The sequence below is a fragment of the Lissotriton vulgaris genome, chromosome 6, assembly GCF_964263255.1.
Source record: "Lissotriton vulgaris chromosome 6, aLisVul1.2, whole genome shotgun sequence".
NCBI lineage: Eukaryota > Metazoa > Chordata > Amphibia > Caudata > Salamandridae > Lissotriton > Lissotriton vulgaris.
The window spans coordinates 1897965644-1897985014 of NC_141694.1; the positions used below are offsets into that span (position 1 = coordinate 1897965644).

The window sequence follows — 19371 nt, forward strand, 5'->3', positions numbered from 1 at the left end:
CAAGGACCTCCGATCTTTACCAGGGGACATGAACCCAAACCTGTTGGAAGTGGCCTGGGATGTTGTCAGCGGCATCGCGCAACACGGGTTGTACCTCGCGCATAGGGTATCCCTTCTCCAGAGTTATGATGCCGTCCCGTCCAGCAGTCCTACAAGAAAGGAGGTCCCTAAATGTGACTAGATTCATTACGGCATCCTCAAGGTCCTGTGTCCCTTTGCCACCTCCCTCTTAATATTGCTGAGCCCCTAGGGGGTCCTTCCTCCGTCATATCGTCCCACATTTGTATCAGTATACCGCTCATAAGGTCAAAAACTAAGCGTTGTGATGCTGGCTTCCACTGCCCAACGTCTGCCAAATATCGTCCGAACCATACTTATTTCTGTTCTCCATCCACTTCCTAGCCTGCCGTTCTAATATGCCCCTCTCATGAGTGTCTGGAATTTGACTACGTAGGTCACATTGTTCGGGCACTGGGGATTGTCTGACCAAATCTATGAGGGGCAACAATGGGGACATTAAGTTGGTCAAATCTTCCTTAATTCTTCTCTTAACAGTACCGGGGCTGTGCACGGGCCGGGGCAACATAGGCGTGGCCGGATCAGGTGGCAGAGAGTGCAACACCGACGTGGCAGGGGCCGTAGCGTCAGCAGTGGCCGGGAGTGGTGCCGGAGGCACATATGGGGGGGCTGGGGCTGTAGGTGGAGAAACCAGCACCAGGGCATAAGGTGGTAGAGATTTCAACAAATGTGACAATAAAGAATCCTCCCCATCCTCCTCAATCTTCGGGCTCGTGGGTAAGGCGGGATAACATTTATCTAATTCCATCCTATGTTGCCTGTCTAGGATCGCAATATCTTTTTCTATCTTGTCTTCTTTAAGTTTCTGGGCAGCCTGTACAACAGAGAGGTGTACCCTCCTACCCTGGTTTTTCTGTTCTTTTATTTCTTTTTGTTTGGACTCCTTACGCCAAATGCGGAAAGAGTCAAACATAGCCGGCCGGGCTTTTCTCTTGAATAGTTTCTCCTCTAAATTGTCCAGAACACGGGAGTCATAACTGCCCGTTCCTGGCCACTGCAAAGCACCGTCTTTCTTTGTGTACTTCACCCAGAGGTCAGAGAAAATGATAGGACCCGTCCCGTGCTTGGAATAAACTTCATAATTTGGAGTCCCTACTGGAGGTACCGGGCACGATTCCTCCAGGCGGGAGTCCTTAGAACAACAACAACAACACCAGGTACAAAATTTACTAAAACCAGGCATCTCAAAAGTCTCTAGTTCAGTCAAAACGAGCGTTGAGAGGTAAATTTACAACAACTTACTTTAACAAGTGAAAAGCACTTACCCCTCGGTTTCGTCTTTTGCAAAAGTCGAACAGACAAGTCACACAACAGCTAAACAAGTGGGAGCGACCCACTCTTACCTGACCAAGTTCTCCTCTAACCAATAGAGGTCCGTTCAATGTCTCGCTCTCTCTTGATTAGGGGGACCAAAACAAGGGCGGCAGTCAGGGCGGCAGTCAGGCAGCCTTCGGGAAGGGGAAGTCGCGTCGCAAAAACCTCGGGTCCACGAAGACAACCAGAAGTCACTGGTGTGGTGCGCCTCCTTCAGAGTTTGTTCACGGGAATCCTCACGACCCTCCGGCTTGAGCGCAACCGCTGAGGACGCCCCACAATGGGCGCCAATTGAAGAACCGGACCTTCAAGGGGGTCCAGTGGCGCAGGGGACGCCTGAGATCTTCAAGTTCACCTGTGTGGTCACAGAGACACGGAACACTCTATTCGTGAGTAGAAGTAAGCATTTTATTTAGCTGCAGCTATGAACAGTGGTCCCAGAAGTACATTGGAGTAAGTTCTCGGGAGACTGCTGCTTCAATCCACAGCGTACAATCTTATATAGCAATAGACACCCCCCATGCTGCAACCAATCAGCGATGGTTATCTCTGTCATACAGAAACAGTCGTGACTAGGGCACGTTCTGGGTTTTTCCAATCTTGTGCAACCACCGGGTGCAGTCCACTGGCCCCCTCTCTTATCAGTAACACCAGACACACACACACCCATTCGGCCTAACCACAGGCATGACTCACGGGGCGTGGAGGCTTATCTTGGGCAAGGCTTCCTTGCGAGCTAGCACGAGCAGGGAGGGGACCGGAACATACAGTCTCATGGATCAATTACTATGAGCGTCCGCCAAGTTTTATCAGGTCATGTACCAGCCTGGGCAAGGGCAACCTAAAATGGCGGCGTCGCACAAAATGGGTGCCTTATGGCCAATTTTACTTTTCTTCATACCAGTAAGTATCCAGTGCACTACACCACCTTCAGGGCATCGATCATCCACTACCACCTCTTCCTTAAAGAAGCGAAGAAGAGTGCCCTCACAAGCTGCATAGAGATCAGCTCCAACCACAGCAAGGAGCTCTTCACCATCGTTAGGGAATTCAGCATCCCAGCGGCCACCGAGAATATCACCACTCCCTCCCAGAATCTGTGAATCATGCTCACTGACTACTTCCATGAGAGGATCACCATCATCTACAGGGACTTCGAACCTCAGCTCTCCACCAGTGACAGACACTACCTCCTTACACCCACTGACACCAACTCTGCCCTCCCACCCTCTTCCTGGGGCCTCCTCACCACACAAGACACCACCTCCATAAAGAACTCCATCACTCAGGGGTACCCACTGATCAACGCCCCCACCACATTTTTAACCTCAGGAGCAAGGCGATCTGCTTCGAGCTCACAAACCTCTTGAACAAATACATTGCCATGGCCTCCTTATCGGAAGAGTGGAAACACGCAGAAGTGAAACACCTCCTGAAACTCCTTCAGCAAACCTAGAGCAGCGTAGAACTCCTGACCGATATCCCTGTTCTCATTCCTGGACAAAGTCCTCGAGAGGACGATCAACAGTCATCTGACCAGACACCTGGAGCACAATTACCTCCTTGATTCGTCCCAGTCTGGCTTCCAAGCCAATCACAGCACCGAGACCACCCTGATAGCAACCACTGATGACATCAGAGCCCTCCTCTACCTCGGTGAGACTACAGCCCACATCTTCCTTGACCTCTTGGCTGCCTTCAACATGGTCTCCCACCAGATCCTGATCAACAAGCTCCTTTACATCGGAAACCAAGGAAATGCCTTTAAATGGATCGCCTCCTACCAACCTGGAAACTCAGAAAATCAGACTTCCGCCTAACTCCTCAGCTGAAGGGCATAATCTGCGATACCCCACAAGGACCCTCCATCAGCCCACACTCTTTAAAACTTACATGATCCCCCGCCAACATAGTCAGTTCACATGGACTGAAGGTCATCTCCTACACCGACAACACCCACTTCACCTCCTCCAGCGGCAAATTACACAGGTGCATGACCAACGTCACTGGCTGGATGTAGCACAACTGCCTCAAACTGAAGACGGAAGTCCTCATCTTCAGTAACCATTCATCTCCTTGGAGCGACTCATGGTGGTCAATAAAACCTGTCTTCTCCCCCTTCTCCTATCGACCACGCCTGTGATCTTAGCATCATCCTGGACAACAAGCTCTCCATGAATAAGCAAATCAACATGATCTCCACCATCTGCTTCCTGACAGTGTGCATGTGCCACAAAATCTTCAGCTGGCTTCCTGCCAGAAGTAGACAAATGATCACCCAAGCCATCGTGACCAGATGGCTTGACTACCTGGACACACTGTATGAAGAAATCAATGATAACCTCCAGAGATGACTGCAGACAATACAGAACTCAGCAGCAAGGCTAATCCTCAACCTCCCACAGCAGACCCACATCACGCCCTACCTCAGGAAACTCCACTGGCTCCAAGTCCAGAAAAGATGCATGTTCAAGGTACTGACCCACGCTTATAAGGCACTCCACAAGGAAGGCTCTGCCGACATCAGCCAATGCTTATTCTATCCCCAGCCCTCCAGACACCTGTATTTCGCCTCCCTCTTTCTCGCTCACACTCCCAGAGTCTGATTCACCAGGCACGGAGGCTGCTCTTTCTCCCAAATGGAGGCAAAGACCTGGAATGAACTTCCCCTGCACCCGAGATCTGCCTCATCACTGAATCTGTTCAGGAAAGGACTCAAGCAAGACCTGGCTGTTCAACTGATCGGCCCCTCCAGACACCAACTCCTCCCCCAGCACCTTGAGACCCTCATGGGTGATGCAGCGCTTAATAAATACCCACTGATTGAGTCAGTACATTCATATAGATTTATCCCAATGGGGACTTTCTGATGTTGTTTTAACTCTCCATTGCTAATGAATGCCTTGTTACATTCAGTGCAGTGTTCAGGGTGGACTTTTGATGTTGCTTTAGCCCTCCATTTCTTATGAATGATTGTCACATTCAATACATTTATTTAGTTTCTCTCCTGTGTGAACATTCAGATATATAACATTTTGTTTTGTAATCGACCCCTTGTCACAATCTGTTCATTAATAGGGTTTCTACCTAGTGTGTATCTGTTTATGCTGCCTTAGCTTATTCTTCCCGTTGAAGACTTTATTACACTCTGTACATACATAGGATTTCTTGCCATGTAGATTTTTCTGAGGTCGCTTCAGTTTTCTATTTATTATGAATGCTTTGTGGTATTCAATACATAGATATGTTTTCTCTTCTGTCTGAACTTCCTGATCTTGTATTAAATGTTGCTTTGTAATGAATCCCATGTCATATTCTGTAAATTCATGTGGTTTCTCCCCAGTGTGGACGCTAATATTGTTTTAACTCTCACTTTATAATAAATACCTTGTCACATGCAGTGCAGTTGAATGGCCTCCCTCCATTTGGTATATATACTTTGTCACATTTTGCCCACTGATATAGTTTCTCTCATGTGTAAACTTTCTGATGTATTTTTGCAATACATATGGTCTTTCCCCAGTTTGGACATTCTGATGTATTTTTAAACTTTGCTTTGTATTAACTGCTTAGTCACATTCAGTACAGCCATATTGTTTCTCACCAGTGTGGAATTTCTGATGTAGTATTAATCTTTGCCTAGCAATAAATGTCTTATCACATTCAGTACATTTATATGGTTTCTCCCCAGTGTGGATTTTCTGATGTTGCTTTAGTTCTCCATGTGCTATACATGCTTTCTCACATTCTGTACATTTATATGGTTTCTCCCCAGTGTGGATTTGCTGATATTACTTTAGCTCTCCATGTGCTATAAATGCTTCTCACATTCTGTACTTTGATATGGTTTCTCCCCAGTGTGGACTTTCTGATGTTACAGAAGATGTGATTTTTCTAATAAATGCCTTCTCACCTTCAGTGGCAGATGAATTGTCTCTCTCCGTTGTGGATTTTCTAATGTGGCTTCAGCTCTCCATTTGTTATAAATGCTTTGTCAAATTGAGTGCATTCATACGGTTTCCCCACCCAGTGTGGACATTCTGATGTTGCTTTAGCTCTCCATTTGTTATAGCTGATTTGTCACACTCTGTACATTGATATGGTTTTTCCCCAGTGTGGATTTTCTGATGTCGTGTTAGCGCTCTATTTGTTATAAATGCTTTGTCACATTCTGTACATTTATATGGTTTCTCCCCAGTGTGGATTTTCTGATGTTGTTTTAGCGCTCCATTTGTTATAAATGCTTTGTCACATTCTGTACATTGATATGGCTTTAACCTGGTGTGGATTTTCTGATGTTGCTTCAGCTCTCCATTTGTTATAAATGCTTTCTCACATTCTGTACATTTATATGGTTTCTCCCCAGTGTGGATTTTCTGATGTTGCCTTAGCTCTCCATTTGTTATAAATGCTTTTTCACATTCTGTACATTGATATGGTCTCTCTCCAGTGTGTACTTTTTGATGCCGCTTCAGCCCTCCAATTGATATAAATGCTTTGTCACATTCTGTACATTGATATGGTCTCTCTCCAGTGTGGACTTTTTGATGCCGCTTCAGCCCTTCATTTGTTATAAATGCCTTGTCACACTCTGTACATTGATATGGTTTCTCCCCAGTGTGAACTTTCTGATGTTTCATTAGATGTGAGTTTGTTATAAATGCCTTGTCACACTCTGTACATTGATGTTGTTTCTCCCCTGTGTGGATTTTCTGATGCTGTTTTAGCTTTCCATTTGTTATAAATGCTTTCTCACATTCAGTGCATTCATACGGTTTCTCCCCAGTGTGAACTTTCTGATGTTGTGTTAACTGTCCAATTGTCATAAATGCCTTGTCACATTCTGTACATTGATATGGTTTCTCCCCTGTGTGGATTTTCTGATGCTGTTTTAGCTGTCCATTTATTATAAATGATTTGTCACATTCAGTGCATTCATATGGTTTCTCCCAATTGTGGAATTTCTGATGTTGCTTTAGCTGTCCATTTGTTATAAATGCCTTGCCGCACTCTGCACATTCATACAGTTTCTCCCCAGTATGGATCTTTTGATGCAGCTTTAGAGTCTTCTTCCAATGGAACACTTTATTACATTCAGTACATTCATGTGGTTTCTCCACAGTGCGAATTTCCAGATGTTGCTTTAGCTCCCCATTTGTTATCAATGCTTTCTCACGTTCTGTACATTTATATGGTTTCTCCCCAGTGTGGATTTTCTGATGTTGCCTTAGCTCACCATTTGTTATAAATGCTTTTTCCCATTCTGTACATTGATATGGTCTCTCTCCAGTGTAGACTTTTTGATGCCGCTTCAGCCCTCCAATTATTATAAATGCTTTGTCACATTCTGTACATTGATATGGTCTCTCTCTAGTGTGAATATGTTGATGTTCCTTCAGCCCTCCATTTGTTATAAATGCCTTGTCACAATCTGTACATTGATATGGTTTCTCCCCAGTGTGAACTTTCTGATGTCTCATTAGATTTGAGTTTGTAGGAAATGCCTTGTCACACTCTGTACATTGATGTGGTTTCTCCCCTGTGTGGATTTTCTGATGCTGTTTTAGCTTTCCATTTGTTATAAATGCTTTGTCACATTCAGTGCATTCATACGGTTTCTCCCCAGTGTGAACTTTCAGATGTTGTGTTAACTGTCCAATTGTCATAAATGCTTTGTCACATTCTGTACATTGATATGGTTTCTCCCCTGTGTGGATTTTCTGATGCTGTTTTAGCTGTCCATTTGTTATAAATGCTTTGTCACATTCAGTGCATTCATACGGTTTCTCCCCAGTGTGAACTTTCTGATGTTGTGTTAACTGTCCAATTCTCATAAATGCTTTGTCACATTCTGTACATTTATATGGTTTCTCCTCCACGTGGACACTTTGATGCTGCATTAGGTCTTTCATTGCATGAAAAACTTCTCCACAGTCAGCTAATCAATATGGTTTCTCTCCAGTATGAAGTTTCTGATGTCGCACTTGCTTTTTCTCCCCCTAATAAATGTTGTGCCACATACTAGTGATATGGTTTCTCTCCTGTGTGTCATTCCGGTACCAGGTTAGCTCTTCCTTCATAATGAGCACATCATCAGACTTGCTCCTTTAGTATGTCAGAGTGTTATGTCTTCTATGTATATCAGCTGATGCCTAAGGGACAAGTACAGACCTCATTGGGCCGTTTGAGTTTTCTGCTGTAGAAAAAGACTTTAGCGAGGCATTAGTCTTCATAAGGAGTGATCTCGAGACATACTGTTTTTACATCACTGCCCACACCAATGATGTTTAATGGCTTTACTTTTTTCGTTTATTACTGCATTTATTTCACCTGTTAGATTAAGAAAAAGAAGCACTGGATAAGCTTAAATGCACAGTCCATCACAAAAATCTATTGGCATTTAATGATACATTTAATTCTCCATACACACAAGTGAGCTGAAAAAAATCTAGATTGCACTTTCAATGTAAAGATGCAGTAGGCAGAGTAAAGGCATACAATCCTTCTTTGATGTATCAAGTAATATGGACTCAAGGAGTAATCTAGACCACAGAGAAGGTTTCTTCTTCAGTGAGTGAGACCCTCTTCCCATGACACATTACCATGCTAAATTCATAGCAACAAGATGCCTCCTTTCTTATCCAGTAAATGATTCTTATTATCACAAGACCTAACAAATAATACAAGATGGAGCCTGTTAAAAACCTGGTCTCTAGTTGGCAGAGGTATGCACCCTGTCCAAGTAGGGCCCACAACACTAGTCAGGCAAGTCACAACACAATCCTAATTTATCCTGTGTTCAACCCCTGTTAGCTGGGCACAGAGCAGCCAGGCTTAGCGTAAAAGATAATGTGTAAAGTGTTTGTGCAATAACTCATACAACACAGTAAATACCCCCAAAAAATACTAGGGGTAGGCGTCAAATTCCGTTCCGCTCACGAAATTTGCGATATTTTGTCATTTTCGCAATCGCGGAACGTGCGAAAATGCCAAAATTTCCGCGGTTCGCAGCGTAGCAGAGATTTTTTTCATGTTCGCGTTTTGAAAATGCGTTCTCGCGCATGAGATCGCCTTACCGGTATCCCCGCATTCGCTGACGAGTTTTCTAATCTGTTCGCATGCTCCACGAGATGTTGGTAGCGGTGGCGCTATCCTGAGACAGTTCGCGATCGCGATCACATTATTCGCCTCGCCATCAGATACTGCAAGAGTCTGAGATCGCGAACACGTCATTCGCCACCGCGAGAGAGGGCGTGCATTCGCGAACAGGTCAATCTCCACCGCGACAGAGAGCATGAGATCGCGAACACGTCATTTTGGACGGGCGATCGACATTCGGCGGAAGTGTGGTGAAGCTTGCGATCACGAACACGTGAATTTTTCAGTCTGGAGAAGCATATTATCTTTAGCAGCATAAAATCTTCTGTAAATGATGATTTCGATAAAAAAATCCTCAGATTGACATTTGGCTGTCCTTTTTTGTGCAAGGAGTCCTTTTTAAAAAATAACTTTTTGGTGGGAGAGGGAGGAAGTGCCACAGAGTCTCCAACTTCCTTTTCCTGTCCAGCAGGCTCCTCCCAGTGCTTTTCCCATCTCCAATTCATTCTGCCTTTAGATTTTGAGCTGGAATGATCACTCTGTGTGTCTGCTGCATCATTCAGTATCATTGGATTTGAGGACTTTTGAATTTGATATTTTACAAGTATGTTGGTGTCGTGTCTGTTTGATTGGGGCATTGCAGTTGCTGCACCTACAATTTTTGTACTTATCATTCTTGTTTTTTTAAATTGTTGTGGGTAGCCAGTAGGCCCAGAGCTAGTCATGGGTAGGTGCATGATGAAGCAACTGTTCCTTTGATGTCTGTTGAATGTATTTCAAACATCATTTAGGGCATGGATGGCATTGGATTGAGTTGCAAAATTTGTTTTTTGGGGGGTATTTCTGTTTTTGGGTGTGTGTTAAAGAAATGCCTTTGGTGTGTGTGTCTGGTATGTTGGTGTGCACCCTGCAGACCTTGTTTTTCCCTTTGGATTTTCGTTTTTGCATTTTATTGCATTAAAAAGGCAAAGCAGTGTGGTTTAGCATGCATCCTTTGCCTGACTTTTATAGGCCTTTTGTCGGTTCATTGTTTCCCAGGCCTCCTGCTTGTTGCTTGGGATTTGTGAAGCTCCATGTGACTGGTGGCCTTTTCTGGTGGGAGTTATTAGTGTGCTGCTTTTGACATATAGGCCTGCATGGTATTCCTTTGTGGTCTAGGCTTCTTGTTGTGGGGCTGGCCATGAGGCTGGTGGCCATTTTAAAGGCATGCAGTGTGCTTTTTGCAATAGGCCTGCATTCATTGTCTGTATTCTGTTTCTTGTAGTTGTGTGGGCCTGGCCATGTGGCTGGTGGCCATTTTGAAGCCCAGTACTGTGCTTTTGCCACATATGCCTGCAAGCTTGTGTGGCCTTGTCTGCCAACAGGCCTGCTTTCATCCAGTAGGCTCAGCCTCAGAGCAGGTAGCCGCAGGTGCATTAAACAAGTGTTTCTGTGTGTTCTGTTTAATTTAAACATCATTTAGGGTGTGGATGGCATTGGATTGAGCTGCATAATGTGTTTTTTGGGGGTATTTCTGTTTTTGGGTGTGCTTGTTGCTTGTGATTTGTGGTGGCTTTTCTGGTGGGAGTTATTAGTGTGCTGCTTTTGCCACATAGGCCTGCGTGGTTTTCCTATTGGCTTACTGCTTCCATCCAACCCCTTTGCCAGCAGCAGCTCCCTAAATGATGTGATGGTCAAATAATTTTATGCCAAACAGGGTCCACTTCCATTAAATTTGTATTTTGGTTGTTCTTTCCTATCCTTCCTGAGAGTGTAGTGACTGTGTACACAGTAGAATACCTTAGCCCTTGTTGACAAAGTCTCACAAATGGCTACATTATATCTTTTATTTGTTTGTTTGTACTAGTAGTAATTAAACTACAACAACAAATGCAACATTTGACTGATGTTCTTCTCCTTGCTTATTTACTTTTAGGTGCACAAAAAGACAGAGGAGGAGGTATCATCATCACCCGTTGTACTGCCATACAGAAGTCCTGCTGCGCACCACATCACATCCACGTGTGACCAGACATCTCTACAACTTGTGCACCTGAGTCCTGCCTGACATCTGAAGAAGATGGCCCAAAAGAAAGCTACCAGGTCCTCCAGTACCAGGAAAGTTGCCGGTGAGAAGAAGGAGGAACATAAAAAGGAAGTGGCACTAACTACGACTGGTGTGCCGGCCAATGTGTTTTTTGGGACCAAAAAAAAGTACGCCTGCAGCAGCGTTGTCTGGGGACCAAGCTGGGAGAGCACCTCCGCACCAGCGGGCCAACCCCACCAACCTAGGCCCAAGCTCATAAGTGTCGCAGAGGTAGCCAGTCTACTAACAAGCAGCGATGTTGAAATGTCATTATCGCAAAGTAGTACACAATCAATGCAGGCGGAAACTCAGCAGATAAGTGTGCAGCAGCAGGCGCAGCCGCAAGAACAGCAGCAGCCACAACAACAGCCCACAATAGTAGTTGTTCCTCCTGAAGTAGGGGCATTTCAGGAAGTCGAGCTTCCTGCAGACAAAGTGGAGCAAGCCACTGTTTCAGAAGATCCATTGTCTTCCATACCCCCAGCAAGGAAAAGGAGGGTTACTCCATCACCTTCTTCTTCAAGCCCCGCTTCTGATGATCGAGATGCTTCTTGGAAGCCACCAGCTCAGCTTAAAAAGTGATGCATGCCACAAGACAAGGCTACTGAAAAGGAAGGGTCCAGAAAGCCTTAGAGTTATGGAGGTAGATGTACAAGAGGGGGATGATGGTGATGATGACGAGCCAGTCATCATGAACATCACTCCTGGCGCAAAGGAGATGGAGACCAACATTATTACCCTAGCCAAAATGGCTGCGAAGAATGTTGCACGGATACCACCAACACAGGTAACACCACCACAACCTCCAGCTTCCATATTTGCATTTGCAAAGGCCCAGCAAGGACCTACATCCAGCTCAACCACCGCCTCAGTAGGTAGTGGTAGAAGTCACAGTGTAGCTGCACAGAGTCACATTCCAAGCACACCCTCCAGTGGGGATTGGCTTGAGGGGAGTGGGGTTCTCTCTGAGCTCCAGTACGGTTTTAGAGCTCACACGGGGACTATGGATCAATGCTTAAACCTCCATTTTATTATTAGTAAATACACAGTGGGGAAGGAGGGGCTTCTATATTTGAGTTTTATGGATCTATCTTCTGCATTTGATTTAGTTAATCATTCAAAATTATGGTTTATTTTGCGGGATATGGGTCTAGACACCACTTTGGTTAATTTTTTTAATGATCTTCATATCAGAATTTGTTGGCTTCTGTTAGGGTAACAAGGGATGGTAGGTGCACTGAGCAATTTAGATCAGGAAGAGGGGTCAGACAAGGCTGTATTCTGTCCCCTCTCCTATTTACGCTCTATATTAACTCCTTGGGTAAATCCCTAGACCTGGCCACCCTGGACGTTCCGCATATGGGAGGGTCGGCTATTCCGGTCCTCCTGTATGCGGACGATGCCGTCCTACTTGCACGTACAGGCATGGGACTACAAAGACTGTTAGATCACTTTGGCACTTTTATGGAAGCACTGGATTTAAAAATCAATACCTGTAAATCCCACGTAATGGTGACCGGACTACGCAGGAAAACTATGAAGGTCAAAACCTTTACATGTAACGGAACAGCAATTTCAAGGGTGCCCTTTTTTTGTTACTTAGGTGTTGTATTCGATGAAAGGGGGAACTGGGGTCCCCAGTTGAAACTCAAGGGTAACGTGGTTGTATGATCTACCACAGCCCTCTTGAATTTTTCAAAAAGACTGGGAGCAAGACCCATGGAGGCTATGATCCACATTTATAAATCAAAGTGCATGGCAATTGCCTCATATGGGGCCGATATTTGGGGCTATGTCCCAACACCAGGGATCCAAATTATAGAAAACAAGTTTATACGTTCCCTTTTGTCACTCCCACAATCATCCCCCACATATTCAATTCACTGTGAAGTGGGTTTGGGGCATATTTCCGACCACCTAAACATGGCCCCTTTGTTACGATGGGTTAAAACCTGGCTAAATGAGGAATCACGCTGAACCACCTGATACTCAAGGACTGCATGGCCCTGGACAGAGCTGATAGAATACCCTGGCTTGCGTATGTTAGAGCGGCATGCGTGAGGCTGGGGCGCCCGGAAATGTATTTATCTCCACAAGGCCTCAGGAACGAGGATGTAGGGTGGATTAAGCGTAACATCCTCAACTTGCTGGAGTCAGAAAGGGAGGAGGTTGAACTTAGGAAACCTATGGTGAGATCAATTTATCAGCTGGTAATCATGGAACCTTATTTGAAGTACGTGACTAAACCCTACCATCGTTTCCTTTTAGTTAGATTTAGGTTCAACCTCATTCACCTGACGCTGGGTATCTTTCTGAAGTGGGGGACCCCAGAAGATACCCCACCCTGCACCTGTGACAGCTTTTCCACACAGGACACGCTCCACTTAGTGATGTTTTGTGAGCACTGCCTGGTGGCCCGCAAACATTTTTTATACCCAATCCTGAAGGAACTAAAATTTGTCCAGGTGAGGCCTGCCCTCCTACATTTACAAATGCTTGACTCTGTTCAGGTCACCTACAGTGTAGCCAGTTTTTTGGTAGCGGCAGCGCGCATAAATAAAATAAGACTCACCCAGACGAATTTATTATCACGATGATATTTTCCCAAAAATGTTTTCAGATTGTAATGTATTGAGGATTGTTTGAAATTGGAGCGGGTTCATTGATTCATGATATTGATTTTACTCCATTTCCTCTTTGTATCAAAGATTTTAATTGCTTTAGATTGTCAATAATGAATAGTAATCAAGTGAATATCTGTATAATTTTAACATGTATAATAATGAATTTTGCATTGCTTTTATGGTTTTTATTAACAGAAATAAAGATATTTGACTGACTGACTGACACACCCTCCAGTTCATCTGTTATTGAAAGTGGAACATCCAGCAGCGCCAGAAAGTTCTCATCCCCAGTTTGGGACCTCTTTTCGGTTAGCAGTAAGGAGGAGAACATTGCTATATGCTCAATTTGTCGACATGCTGTTAGGCGGGGTAAGCTTGGTACAAACTATGGTACCGGAGGCCAAACAAGTCATCTCAAAATACGCCACAGTATTGTGTAGGAGGCTCACCTACTTTGCTTAGAACAAAGTATGACTCAACCCATTGTTATTGGGCATGAAGAATCAGGGGATGATATCGCGGTGGAAGGTGACAAGAGGGAGACATTTCTAGCCCTGTCCCCAGGAGTGTAGTTGTACCGCCACATCCTCATTTTCATTTGTGGAAGGGGTGGGTTTCCTTGAATTTGTGTCAGCCATCTGCCCTAAATGGAAGGTTCCCAGCCGGTCCTATTTCGCCAGAGTTGCTGTTCCAACACTACATCATGATGTGCTGGAATTGGTTGGACAAGCTTTGCAGCAGAGTGCTGTTCACAATATCCACCTGACAACAGACATGTGGACCAGTTGCCAAGCCACTGATTACATGTGCATCACTGCACACTGGGTCTCTTTTGTGGGTGTTAGAGATAAGCTATCTGAAGTAGGTGCTGTTGACACAGCTGAGATTTTTAAAGCTATTCGGAAACATGCAACTGTAGCCATGTTCGCCATGGAGAAATCTCATTCTGCTGTAAACATATTGGAAGAGTTTCACAGCAAGGTTTTTGAATGGCTGCACCGAAGAGGGCTTAAGATTGGTTTTGTTTCCACGGATAATGGCAGTAATGTACTTAAGGCCATGGACCTTGGTTCCTATTTCAGGGTTCCGTGTTTGGTGCACTGCATTAACATAATAGTTCAAGACTTTCTGAAAAAAGAAGCCATAGTCAGCAACTTACTGACCACCTGCCGAAGAATATGCACTCATTTCAGCCATTCTTTTAAAGCTTGGAAGCAGCTGAGGATCATTCAACGTGACTAAAGAATAGGGGTAGGCGGAATTTGCAAAATTTACTTTTGCAAATGATCGCGAAATTGCTCAAAATCTCCGCGAGCACGCAAAACTTTCCCGAAGATGCAGGGAATGCTTTTCCCGCCCGTTCGCATGTGTTTTTACGTGCTCGCGGGGAAATATATCTCCAACTTGCCCATGCGGTCACTAATGGGCACGGCCATCTTGCTCGCAATGCTTATTTCCTGTTGCGGGTCGAATGACGTGTTTGCTATCGCAAAATCTCACGGGAAAGCGCGACCAGCTACCAACAATCCAACAACTCGTGGCGCAAGCGAATGGTTAGGAAAACTAGTCGGTGAACGCAGGGACCCGCTAAGTCGCGTTCTCGTGCACGCGGTCACATTTTTAAAGTGCGAACAAGGAAAATACTTCAGTTTCGTGGCAGATTGCGAACGTTTTGAAATTTTGAGCTCTCTGCGGAACTTGAAAATGTCAAAATATCGCAAATTCCGCGAGCAGAATAAAATTTACGCGCAGGCCTACTATAGAATGGCAGTGAAAGCACTCATCCAGTAGGTGGCAACACGTTGGAACTTAACTTATTACATGCTTGACCATCTGTTTGAGCAGTACAGGCCAATCAATGAATATGTCAAGCGAAGAGGGGATGCTACTGTGAAAGGCATGACCCTTCAGATGGACCAATGGTGCCTAGTTAAATGCCTGACTGAGATGCTTCTTCCTTTCGAGGTCTTCACACGTGAAGTCAGCAAGGAGGACTGTACTATGGGCCAAGCTATCCCATTGTTGCAAATGCTAGAGCATCAGCTGAAGGAGGTGTCTGAAGCTTACAAAGGTGTAGAGGGAAAAAAAGAAGCATATGAGTTGGTGGAGAGCTTAGCCCGTCGCTTAGCTGACAATACAAGGGTGCAAAATAAGATTTTGCCACAAGTACATTACATTTGTTGCACAATTCTGGATCTACAGAGAAAATGGGCACTGAAGACATTAATTCCTTTTTCAGAAATGGATGTTGCCCGGTACAAAACTTGTATAGCTGAGTCAGCGAGTAAGTTGTAAAATGAACGGCTGCTAATTAAAAGCCCACTAGATAAACCCACAAGTACTGCAGCAGGGCATCCGGCGTCAAGTTCAAATTCGGAGCCTGAGGGCAGTGCGTTTGGCTCAGAACACTCACCAACACTATCAACAACAGCAAGGGCTGGATTATTAGGCCCAGTAAAATCGTTAAACGATTGGTATTTACAGCAAGGCATTGGTAAGTCCAGTGCCACTGCTGATGCAAAGAAAAAAGAGCCCGAAAAAAGTTTAGCACCCCTGAACATTGAGCAGATGGTCCAGGCCTATCTGGACGACCCAACAGAGGTGTACATTGATCAAAACCAATTGCGGTATTGGTATGGGAAAAGGGGCCACTGCTCAGCAGGCTGGCGATAAACTATCTGGCTTGCCCTGTCGCAAGTGTCTCTTATGAACGTGTTTTCAATGCTGCTGGTTCCATTGTAACAAGGAAAAGGACCAGCCTCTTGCCACAAAATGTGGAGAGGTTAACCATGATCAAAATGAATCAGCACTTTATACCACCAAATTACACACTACACGAATCAAGGGAGGAAGATGAGGAAGATGAGGACAGCGGCTCAGGTGACGGAAGTAGTGTGTTAGATGATGATTACCTACTTCTGGTTGAACCCCCAGAGCTTGAGCTATACTTCCCTGACAATTAGGCTTGCACTTCTTACTGTCTTCCTCCCTTATTTTCTTTTATTTGTGTGTCTGTCTTTCTGGTTAGAAACTTCGAATCACAACAAATCCATCACCACCGTTTTCTACTCTTTTTATTGCCATATACGAGTTTCAGATGTATGCATTTCACAGTACACTCCTCCGAATCCTGCTCCTCCGCCTTCCTGAATCTCCCTAAATCCAGTGCTCTCAAGACAGATGATGATTGGATGATGCAAAATAGATGAAAAAAGAACATCTTTCTAGTCCCTCCAAAACATGTGGAACATGATGATGACTACTATTAGATTTGGGGGTCTCTAGTTGGCACAGGTAGGTACTTGTGACAAATAGGGATTCCTTTCCTCTAGTCAAGATAAGGGGATTATACTCCTAAATAACCCCTGCACACCCCCTTGGTAGCTTGGCACGAGCAGACAGGCTTATCTTAGAGGCAGTGTGCAAAGCATGTGTGACAACACTACAAATGGACAACACACATGTTTTTATATGAAAAATAGGAATACTGTAAATAGATTTACCACAAGACCATAAACGACAAAAATACACAAGTCTAATATTTTAAAATAGTCGTTTTAGCTTAGTTCAGTTAAGTTCTTAAGATGCAACACTTTGCGTCAATGTACCTTACGATGCGTTGCGCTTCCACAACAGATAATGTTGCACCAATGGAAATGCGATGAAGTTCAGGTGCAAAGAAATAAAGAGGTGAAGATCTTCCAGATGCGGCACGCTTCTCCGGGGATGCGAGAAGTTCTCGGTTTGATGCGTGGACTACAGAGGTGAAATCCAAGATGCAACGGCAGCAGCTCCAGTGGCGACGTTCTTCTCCCACGATGCGTGAAGCTTCCGCACGATGCGACAACGACAGCCGCGACATCCAAGATGGGACGGCAGCAGCTCTGATGGCGGCGCGCTTTTCGGGGATGCGAGGTGCTCTTGGTCAATGCGGTGCGGTGCGACAGTTACAGTGACGACACCCTCCTTCGGAGTTGCGATGGCAGGCACAGCGACGGCGACACGCACCGACCTCGTTGCAAGATTCTTCTCCTGATGCGGTGCAGTGCGACAACTACAGCGGCGACGCTTCTCGTGATGCAGTGCAGTGCCACAGTTCCTGCGGCGACACCCTCCTTCGGAGTTGCGATGGCAGGCCCAGCGACGGCGACACGCTTCTTCTCGTCGAGTCGCGCTTCCAGCACCTTGCGACACACACTTCCTCAGAAGGCCCAAAACAGCAGCAGGCACTTTAAGAGATTTCTGGGGAGCTGAGAGTTGAAGTCTGTTGTCCCTGAGACTTCAGAAACGTGTTATCCCTGTGCACTCGGAGTCAAACAAATTTTGAATGTTAGTTCAACATGTATAAGGGCGGTGCTCTGGTCGTCACATGAAGTCAGGTCGTGCCTTCTAATCAGTATACGAATGTTGAGGGTAGAATCATCTCTCCTCGTGACTGAGCGCCAAATCAACTTAGAAACGGCAGTGTTTCTTATTCAAGATCCATAAATGTTTATTTTCAGACTTTGCAAAGTTCAAACAAGAATGAAAACATGATGTTTCAAAATTTCCTTTGCATGAATCATTTAAATTCTTATATGACGTTGTTAATCATCACATTTCGGGTCATGCAAGAGTGACCCTTTGTCAGAGGTCTGTAAAAAGGAACAAACAGGACCAAATCAATCACTCCTGTCCTGTGTCTCAAAATGTTAAAACATAACTAACGCGCTATGCGATGGCATGCAATCTACATTGACTGTGTGTGGAAAAATAAAGACGAGGTGAAATAGGCTGATGACGAGAAATGAAAGTATAGAATCTAATATCAGAACACAGTCGGTGCGCACCTAGTCTATACCACGTGTGACATAAAATGTTGTGCAATAACTTACGTGAAGTCCAAGTATAAAATCTACCCCCAGATTCTGAAAGAAAGTCGGTGTACACCTAATACATGCAACAAGTGTCAAAGAGATTAACCACCCGTGTCAATGTGCCAGAAATATACACAAAGAAAATAAACATGCACATATACAACTAGCCCAAACTTACCAACAAACGGACGCCGCCGCGCCTCAAAGAATTCAGTCCGATACAAACCAACAAAACAACAAGGCATCTCATAGGCTGAACCGCGGTCATGTGATCACGGCGGGAACAAATGAAAACGAATGAAAAACGGGTGCCGATCACGACCACCACCATGTGATCAGAGTATACCAGCTTCACAACAAAGGAAAGTGAGACGTGCTCAAACGTTATACCAAAATAAAAACGAGGGCAAAGGGACCCACGTAATGAAACCTACTACAGTGCCATGGTGTAAACTGGATGACTTCAACAATGCAAATAGCACAAGTAATGTGAACATATATATACATGCAGAATGAAACGAGGGCCAAGAGACCCATGTGCTAAAACCTACTTCAATGACCTGGTCCAAACTCCATAACATACACAGTACATATTGCCTTACCAAAGCACAAATAATAATATAAACATACGTATATTGCAGGGACCAGTGCTGTTCCAAATTCAATGTTACATATCAATTGGGTCATAAAAAGCACGAATGTTCGACCCGATCATTCAAACCAATCGGATGGTTAGCATTCAGTTTTTTAATCCAGTAAAACTCAGCTCTTAATCTTTGTTTCACTGGATCCATGTCCTGGCGTTGCGAGATAGTCTCGAGAACCATGTATCTTAGTTGGGAAATTTGATGTCCAGCTTCTTTCCAATGAACAGCTAAAGAAGATTTGAGATTCGAGAGTCTGATATTGCTTTTGTGTTCCGTGATGCAGACTTTTATCTTTCGTTCAGTCTGGCCCACATATACATTGTCACATGGGCATTTGATGCAATAAATGAAATTGGACGTGTCGCAGGTGCTGGAATGGGATAGTTCTATTGGATGACCTTTGGTTGGATGCATAAGTGTTTTTCCAGTGATCACGTTGTTGCAATGGATACAGTTCAAACATTTTGACATCCCTTTCCATTTTTGTTTGTCCTTTTGAGGTGCGTTGAGTAACTCTTTTAAGTTTTTAGATCTTTGAAATGCAAATGTTACTCTATCACAGTATAGTTTGTTCAAGTCAGGTTCAGATTGAATTAAATGCCAATGTTTATTGACAATACGTTTGATTTTGCAAGAATCTGTAGAGTATTTCATCACGCAGACTGTCTTATGCTCTGTGCCTTTGGCTT

The 19371-nt window shown here is 44.6% G+C and overlaps 1 protein-coding gene across 1 annotated transcript in view; it reads right to left on the reverse strand.

Moving 5' to 3' along the window:
• Positions 1 to 1786: 1786 nt before the first annotated feature.
• The window catches only part of LOC147709825 (uncharacterized), a 131177-nt gene continuing 113592 nt past the window's right edge, over positions 1787 to 19371 (reverse strand). Inside the window, exon 3 of the mRNA XM_086928277.1 lies at positions 1787 to 7722. Coding sequence (XP_086784403.1) covers positions 5373 to 7304 — 1932 coding nt within the window. The 5' untranslated portion in view covers positions 7305 to 7722 and the 3' untranslated portion in view covers positions 1787 to 5372. The remainder of the gene's footprint in view (positions 7723 to 19371) is intronic.